This window comes from Myxocyprinus asiaticus, chromosome 23 (genome assembly GCF_019703515.2).
Source record: "Myxocyprinus asiaticus isolate MX2 ecotype Aquarium Trade chromosome 23, UBuf_Myxa_2, whole genome shotgun sequence".
Lineage (NCBI taxonomy): Eukaryota > Metazoa > Chordata > Actinopteri > Cypriniformes > Catostomidae > Myxocyprinus > Myxocyprinus asiaticus.
The window spans coordinates 47,512,501-47,522,500 of NC_059366.1; the positions used below are offsets into that span (position 1 = coordinate 47,512,501).

The 10,000-nt window shown below is 39.3% G+C and overlaps 1 protein-coding gene across 1 annotated transcript in view; it reads right to left on the reverse strand.

Moving 5' to 3' along the window:
- Positions 1–10,000, reverse strand: part of klhdc3 (kelch domain containing 3) — a 41,314-nt gene that overhangs the window by 30,086 nt on the left and 1,228 nt on the right. The window contains exons 2-5 of the mRNA XM_051652386.1: positions 7,229–7,457; positions 2,742–2,918; positions 2,051–2,166; positions 1,780–1,851 (exon numbers count right to left, since the gene is read on the reverse strand). Of these exons, the coding sequence (XP_051508346.1) occupies positions 1,780–1,851; positions 2,051–2,166; positions 2,742–2,918; positions 7,229–7,382 (519 nt within the window). The 5' untranslated portion in view covers positions 7,383–7,457. The remainder of the gene's footprint in view (positions 1–1,779; positions 1,852–2,050; positions 2,167–2,741; positions 2,919–7,228; positions 7,458–10,000) is intronic.

Genomic DNA, 10,000 nt, shown 5'->3' on the forward strand with positions numbered 1-10,000 from the left:
CGGTCAGGGCCCAGGTCTGACAGTATTGCTCTAGCAGGTCCAGGTTCTGCTGTAGACCCTGTTCAGTGGGAGACAACAGAACCAGGTCATCTGCATACAGGAGGCATTTGATTTCTGAGTCGTGAAGAGATCAGGGGCTGTAGATCCCTCAAGACTGGTAGCTAGTTCGTTGATGTAAATGTTAAACAATGTTGGTCTTAAACAGCAACCCTGTCTCTCTCCACACTCCTGGGAAAGAAATCTTGTTCTTTTTGTGCTCATTTTGATGCCACATTTACTTTCAGTGTACATTGATTTAATGAGGTCATAGGTTTTACCTCCTATGCCACTTTCAATCAGTTTGTAAAATAATCCATTGTGCCAGATTGAATCAAATGCTTTTTTAAAGTCAATAAAGCATGCAAAAAATGCTTCCTTTATTTTGGACAACATGTTTTTCAGTTCAAGTTTGTAATGTGTAAATATGGTCAGATGTACGGTTATTTGGTAAAAATCCAATTTGACGTCTGCTCAAGACACTGTGTGTTGAGTCCAAAAGTCTCAAATTAATTATACTACAAAATATTTTCCCAGGTTGCTACTCACACAAATGCCTTCGTGCCAAATGTATCTCCATTTTTAAAGATGGGTGTTCCCAGTCCTTGATTCCAGATGTCAGGGAAGTAACCTACACTCAGAACCACATTCAATCATTTTAGAATGGCTGATTGGAATTTAGTGCTGGTATATTTGAACATTTCATTCAATATCCCATCAGGTCCAGATGCTTTTTTGGGATTTAGAGTTTTAATTTGGTCTTTAAGTTCCTTTACAGTAATAGGAAGGTCTAATGGGTTTTGATTATCTCTGACTGCCAATTCTAGTACTTCCAATTGTTTAGTTATTTGATTTTGCTTACAATATGGGCCAGTTTCTACTTTATTAAATAATGTTTGGAAATTCCCATATTTCTCCGTTTTGGATTGCCAATTCTTCCTGGTTAGTTTTTTTCAGGTTGTTCCAATTGTCCCAAAATTGGTTTGTATTGACTGACTCATCGATTATTATCAGCTGATTTTGGGTGTATTGTGCTTGTTTGGTTCTGAGTGTATGTTTGTATTGTTTTAATGTTTCACAGTAAAGAAGGGGTATCTGTGTTTTTGATTAGAAAGCGTTCTGAGTTTTTTACGAATTTCCTGACAATCTTCATCAAACCAGATTTTGTTTTCAGTTTTGCTGAGTTTTCATATATATATACACTGGCGGCCAAAAGTTTGGAATAATGTACAGATTTTGCTCTTATGGAAAGAAATTGGTACTTTTATTCACCAAAGTGGCATTCAACTGATCACAAAGTATAGTCAGGACATTAATAATGTGAAAAATTACTATTACAATTTAAAAAACATGTTCAGAACTTCTTAAACTACTTCAAAGAGTTCTCATCAAAAAATCCTCCACGTGCAGCAATGACAGCTTTCACTCATTTAATTTCACTCATTTAATTATTAGTTAATTTTTTCATTACTTATTTAATTTTGCTTCTATCAAGATGTAGTCCTGGCAGTTTGTCTGAATGAACACAACACTTTCAGATTCTCTTACAGTGAATCACTGAATTCATCCTCAACAGAAAACCAGAATGAACCCAGAGGATTGACGAAACATAAATAAACACATAAACAAGACATAAGCTCCACATGCAGCCTCAGTCTGATGAATATGATCACATGACTCATCCAGTAAATCTAATCAAGTATCACACATATCATGAGTGTTATTCTGTGTGCTCACACTCACCTGGGTGTTCACTAGTGACCAGCACATACTCGTGGTGTCCAGCTTGTGAATGTCATTGGAGAAACAGTCGGCCTGAGAACACAAACACAAACTTCATGAGACTGAGACGAGATGCTGCAAACACTGAAGCATCATCATCATCATTATCATCATCAACAGTGTTATGAGCTTCTCTCTGTACTGGACGCTCGCTGATGGTTTATGACACTCAACAGCTTCAATGATGTTCATTATACAAGATCATTATATGTCAGTGAGCTCACACACACACCAGCTGTTCGTATCCACCAAAGATGTACATGTATTTCCCCAGAACGCAGGCTGAGTGTCCGTCTCTCGCTCCAGGAACTGTTCCACAAATCTTCGGTGTGAACCACCTGTGACTGTCTGAAACACACAAGAATACACTGAAGAGAGAGAGAGAGAGAGTGTGTGTGTGTTTTCAGTGTCTAATGTCTGCTCACTGTGTGTTTGGCCTGTAAACAGCAATAAACATATACATGGTGAAGTAGGAAAGGCTGCAGAAGAAAATTTGAATTTGATTTAAATCCACAGAATCCACTGAGTCCCGTCAGACGCCATTCATCACAGGATGTAATTTGATTGGTTGGGATGAAGGTTTGGAGGCGGGATTAACACCACAAGTGAACGGCTGAATTTGCAGACGACTTGATGAGCTTCTCCAGATACTCTACAGACACGTTCAGTTTTTAGCTCAAATTTAGTTTATTAAAATCAGTGCAAAACGACATGTACATCAAAATGCAACATCAAAGCTTATACAAACATGTGCAATGAATAAGCTGACAGAATGAAAACAAGATAAGCAGAAATCTAAATGTGTCCAATTGATTTTTCAAAATATGTCTAATCTTCTGAATAAAAAGACACGTTTAATGATCTGACATGTTGTGTGTTCATAAATCATCTTCAGTTTGTGTAAACGTGTGCTGGACACTTACTGACATCAAAAGCGTAAAGAACATTACACGCTCCCTCCGTGTCATTGCGACCCCCCCAGATGTAGATGATGTCATCCACCAGGACAGCAGTGTGTCCGTAGCGCATGTAGGGCACTTCACGAGCGTGCTCCCTTCCTCCAGTCCTCACGGGCGGCAGTTTCGTCCAGCGGAGAGACACTGACCATAAGAGAGACAATCAAAACCTGTGTACTGTTCACTGCATACTGTATATGGTGTACTGCCTACTGATTTATAAAAACAATATATGAAACAGTATGCAGTATGCATCGTTAAACAGTAGTATGCTATATGAGCTCACTACATTGCATGCTAAAATCAGTCAGTGGTGTCCAGTTTCATCTCAGAAATAAAAACTCTTATTTTTCACTTTTGATCCAATTTTCTGTAAAAATGTCTAAACTTTTGTCAGTCAAATCAAATAATGAGTTGAGAAAGAGATGTTGAAAATCACTGCCGCTTTATTCATCACACTGGAAGGACAAATCAAGCGCATTGCATTGTGGGATCCTGTATTGTACACATATTGCACCAATGCTGGACATTTTGATAAATGCATTTGTTCATTCAGATATTCCACTATACTGCACATACTTTGAAAATATGAAAGTACTGTATTACGCAATTCTGAACACAGCTTGTGCGTTTTTGTGCATTCCCATAAGGCCTCTATGAAGCAGATTATTTTCATTTTCATGTGAATATTGTGAGTTCATTTGAATATGAATGTCAACAGGAGCATCGATATGAAAGACCATTTTAACAGCTCAAAAGCATTCTTTATATTCAACTATCAGATTCATGATTTTCCTAATCTCATGAGAACTGATCATAAACATAACTTGACAATACACTTCAAACATGACAACTGTAACATTACTTCTGTTGGGGGTCATGATGAAATGCAATGGATCTCCAGCAAGATCAATAAATAAACTTCAACTGGTTCAAAATGCAGCAGCCAGAGTGCTGACTAGAACCAAGAAATATGATCATATCAGCCCCATTTTATCATCGTTACATTGGCTACCTGTTAAATTTCATATTAAATTAAAATTCTGTTAACTACATACGAAGCTTTAAATGGTCTAGCTCCACAGTACTTAATTGACCTTCTGACACGCTATATTCAATCACGTTCATTACGATCACAAAATTCTGGCCTGTTAATCATTCCTGGAATATCAAAATCCACAAAAGGAGGTAGATCCTCCTAAACTATGGAACAGTCTCCCTAACACTGTTCGGGATGCAGACACAGTCACTCAGTTTAAGTCTAGACTAAAGACTCATCTATTTATTCAGGCATACACCTAATTTATCCATCAACTCACAATTAATCTGCTTTAGTGATGTCTGCCGGAACCAGAAACATTTCTCAAACACTTCTCATAATCTAGAACTCTGCAATAAATTGAATGGCATCTACAATAATATAAATATTTTTTGTTTCCATGTCTCAACCTCCCGAGGTTACCAGAGCCGGCCAGATCCAGCTCCGTTCCTGTTTGGTGTCGGACTCCACTGCTACGTGTCTCTGAGTGATGATGACAAACTACAGCCGGTGCCAGCCAGACATCACTTCAGTTTATTACGATGGACTTCAGAGGATGAACTGATGCCAACTCCAACTGTAAGACATGGGATACTTCATATGCCACTGCCCGAACCTTGGACTTAGGATAGACCTCACCGAACCTCACTGAAATGACCTGCCGGTTGAACTGCAATGCACCTCATTGATCTCTGCCTGAATCACCTTTGTCTCTTGATGGACTACACTCTTATAATGGAATACATAGACTATCAATTAATTGCCCGTCATCAGCCAATTAACAAAGGACAATACATCTATATGAACTTCTGCAGTTAATCCAGAATGAACTTCAAAGACATTAGTCATTAATCTTACAGTTCTTACAAAATCTTTGTTTAAACACTGACCCTTAACACTTACTTAGTTTACTCATTTTAAACCATGACCTGCACTATACATAAGTAATATTGTCATTATATTCATGATGTTATTCCGAGGGGAACTGACCCCCACAGTGAGTCTGGTTTCTCTCAAGGTTACTTTTCTCCATTAATCAACATCTTATGGAGTTTTGTGTTCCTTACCACAGTCGCCTTCAGCTTACTCACTGGGGTTATAAATACAATTATTATTTAATCACTTATTTTTATTCACACTTCATAATTGTATTTAATCAAACTACACAATGATGTATAATTGTCTGTTAAAGCATGATTTTCTGTAAAGCCGCTTTGAAACGATGTGTGTATACAAATAAAAATGATGACTTGATTGGTGCACACTACAGAAACCAGTAATACAAACTCATGAGGGGTGAAAAAGGTGACAGTCAGACAATCACTGGTCCATTAACATGTTTTCCAGGGATATTTTTTTTAAAGAATAAGTTAAAAGCACCAATTTCCAGCTATTTTAATGATTCAAGTATTGCATATTTACTGCACAACTGTGCAGAATTAGCTGCAAAAAATAATGGTTAATTTTTTAAAGGTTCAGTTTGATTAACTGATTAGTTCAGTTTCTGGTTACTTCTGGAGATGCCACTAGCTAGCGACAAATGAGCGTCTTAAGTGCTATGAGCGAATCACTGAATCATTCTGAGTCGTTCACGACCGCAATTTATCAAGAGATTTTATAGTGTTTAAGCATTATGAGAACAAACAGATCTATCGTTTTCCTGCAGTATTTAAACTGCTGATCATGACTTTTATCAGAAAGACAACAATAACAGCCTAATAATAATAATAATGTATTGAAAACATGTATTTGGAAGAGAAAAAAAAGCTTTATTTACTGAAAATAAAAAGAGGACTCGTTTATGTTGAGGTCTTAGCATTGTCTTTGTAAATGTTATTACTGCAGTTCAATAACTGGGGTCTCTGGATATTCAGAAACGATGAGGTAATAATTAATTAAAAGAAATTATGATACATTCAATACCTCTTCATACATTTGGACCGTTTTTAAATATTTGTTGTTGCTTTGTACTCTCAAAGACATAATTTGTGAAGCAAAATCATGTGTGAAAAACACTTTGGCATAAAGTTGGAACTGAGGTTGCCCTGACACATCACTTTATACACAATGTATTCGAAAGCGCTGATGCGAGTCATGTTAAAGCCCCTCAACGTGTGTAAACATCAGTCACTTTTACACACTCTTCCACCCTTTTCTTTCCTCACTGAACATGGTAGACTCAAATGCCCATACCAAAGTGAACGAACAACGTGCCTCTCTCATTCAGTAGTTCGGTACATGTTCACAGTGTTCAAATGGAGTCAGAGCTGTTCGGGGGTCCCCTTACACTGACCCCGCCACCCCCTGATTCAGCTGAGCTTTTGTTCTGGAGATGCCCAACGCTTGAAATAGTTTAACTTCCTCAGCTCTATTTTCTGCTGTCGCCATGTTGTTTCTGCTCTCTGACCATGTTACTGCATTGGCACTCAGCAACTCAGCATTAATAACATTAATGTGGGGAAAGATGCCGGTATCACGGTAGAAAAGAGTTGTGCTAAAGCGCAAGACTGTCTAACGCGTTTGAACTGAAGAACTACGTCAGACCCACACACAACTCCCCAAGAATCCCTACGTGAATCCCTACCAAAGATTTACCGAATAATTCGATGAGTCATTTTGATATTTTAACAAGTTGTAAAAAAAGAGTAAGATGTTAGGCTCAATAATAGGCCAATACTATCATTTTTACGATTGGTCACCGTGACTGAGATACATAGTGTAGAGTTTCATTACCATACAATACCATATGCTTTAGTGAATTGTTTTCTCTGTTGTCGCTATCGTTTATCAGCATGGGTTGAGTATTTAAAGATATAGAGGGAGGGCCGCTCATCATGGCACAACATAATAAATAGACAAAAGATAGTTCTCAACATCGCATCAACATGTAATAACTTTAAAACTGTTTGACAGTGAGCTAACATGTAGTGTTAGATACATACAGACAAAACTATGTGCATATTAACTTCATTCACATGAATTAACCTCTAGCGACAGTTTAGTTTTAAGATAAAAGATGATGTTACGTTAGTAATTTAGAAGTAAGAACAATTATATCTGACCATTACTGTGAGGTGAAAATGAGGATGCATTCTGACATTCTTCTCAATTTATCCAGAAATGCACAGCTCTAATTTCTTTACAATGTCAAAACAAACCCTGCACAAAAGCTATGTGACTACACTGACAGTTAACCGTCACCTTCCTGAAAAGTGCTGAGTGAGATAACAGAGTGAGAAAGTTACTGGCTACTGAGGAACACACTGTAAACACACAATAAATGCATGATGGTAGAGTACGTGTGGAGTTCTCACAGTTCTCTGGTCATGTGACTCATAACAGCTGGTGAGTAAACCAGTTGAACACAGTAAACTAACAGCTTGTCAGACTTCCCTGATATACTCCTCCATCTCACCTGTGTTGAAGACATGAACGTCGATCTGTCGCAGCGTCTCGTAGTCCTCGCCGGAGCAGTATCCGCCAAATGAGTAGATCTTGTGTCCAACTGCCACCGCCGCGTGATTTACCCTCCGCGGGCCGCCCTCCAGGTGAACCGTCCAGCGCAACATCACACGCGCGGCCACCTCGACACCACCGCTCCTTAAACCATCATGCCGACTGTGACATCACAGTGCCATGAAACCCTAAAAACACAGACGATGAGACAATCAGAGCACAGCAAGTACTGTAAGCAGAGAGACAGACAGAGAGAGAGAGAGACCTAACCCTGATATTCCTGCACTAACTGTGAATGTGTGGCAACAGTTCCACCTAAACACACACATAACATACACACACACACACACACACACACTCTCTCTCTCTCTCTCTCACACACACACACAGACACACACAAATACTCTCACACACACACTCTCTCTCTCACACACACACACACACACTCACGAACTCACACACACACAAACACTCACAAACACAGACAAACACACACTCTCTCTCTCTCAAACACACACACAAACACTCTCACATACACAGACACTCTCTCTCTCTCACACACACACACACAGACACACACAAATACTCTCACACACACACACTCTCTCTCTCACACACACACAAACACACACACACAGACAAACACACACTCTCTCTCACACACATACACACACTCAAACACACACACACACACTCTCTCTCATACACACACACATTCACAAACTCAGAAACACTCACACACTCAGACACACACACTCTCTCTCACACACACACACTCTCACACACATAAACACTCATACACACACAAACACTCTCACATACACAGACACTCTCTCTCTCTCTCACACACACACACAGACACACACAAATACTCTCACACACACACACTCTCTCTCTCACACACACACACACTCACAAACTCACACACACACAAACACTCACACACACAGACAAACACACACTCTCTCTCACACACACACACACAAACACTCAAACACACACACACACACTCACAAACTCAGAAACACTCATACACACACAAACACTCTCACATACACAGACACTCTCTCTCTCTCTCTCTCTCTCACACACACACACACACACACACACACACAGACACACACAAATACTCTCACACACACACACTCTCTCTCTCTCACACACACACACACACTCTCTCATACACACACACTCACAAACTCACACAAACACTCACACACACAGACACACACACTCTCTCTCTCTCACACACACACTCACACACATAAACACTCATACACACACAAACACACACACACACTCTCACACACACACAAACACACACACATCTGTGGTCATCGTCAGTATGTCACGAGTCAAGCTGAAGTTTGACATGTTTGACTTCATGTCAGTGAGACAGAACAGATCTTTCACACAGTCTCGTTTAAGAAGTGACGTTTGCTTTTCTAGTTTTTTTTATATTATTAAACATCTCTCTGGAATAACTGATTGTGATTGGTCAATAGCGGCATTCTGTAATCAAATATTTGTGTAAAACTGACCGTTGATTTCCTCTATGGCTGTTCTAATTTCATGTCTCTCATATCACTCGACACCCTCTTCTCACATAATATAATTATTTACATTCAAATCAATATTTCAAGTCAATTTATTGATTTCTTTGCTAAATCAGCATGCGATTAAGAGGATAACGTACAGTCAGCCGGTCATTACCCCTTTAGGCTGATACAAGAATGTCTGCAATATTTTGTAATAATGCCTGGGTTAGTAAAAACAACCAGACTTGAAATAAATAAACAAATAAATAAGGAGGTTGTTAATGAACATGTTTCAGCCAGATGCTTTTACAGAAAGTTTTAGATTGTGTGTGTGAAGGGAGGAAATATAGACGCACAAGAGTTTAAATATATAATGATATCTCTGGAGACAGAAAGAGAACATGCCAGAATATATTTAGAGAAACAGAACAGACCATTACTCGCTCATATGACCCAACCATAACATGACCCTAACATACCCAACCCTAACCTGCCCAAACCATAAACTACCCAACCCTAACCTGAACCTAACCATAACTAACCCAACCATAACCTGATCCAAAACTACCCAACCCTTACCTGACCATAAACTACCCAACCTTAATATGAATCTAACCATAACCTACCCAACCATAACATGCCCAAACCATAACCTACCCAAACTTAACCTGAACCTAACTACCCAAACCTAACCTCTGACCATAAACTACCCAACCCTAACCTGCCCAAACCATAACCTACCCAACCCTAACCTGACCCTAAACTACCCAACCCTTACCTGACCATAAACTACCCAACCTTAATATGAATCTAACCATAACCTACCCAACCATAACATGCCCAAACCATAACCTACCCAAACTTAACCTGAACCTAAACTACCCAAACCTAACCTTTGACCATAAACTACCCAACCCTAACCTGCCCAAACCATAACCTACCCAACCCTAACCTGACCCTAAACTACCCAACCCTAACCTGACCATAAACAACCCAACCCTAACCTGAACCTAACCATAACCTACCCAACCATAACCTACCTATCCCTAACCTACCTAACCCTAACCTGAACCTAAACTACCCAACCCTAACCTGACCGTAACCTACCCAACCCTAACCTGAACCTAAACTACCCAACCCTAACCTGACCATAAACAACCCAACCCTAACCTGAACCTAACCATAACCTACCT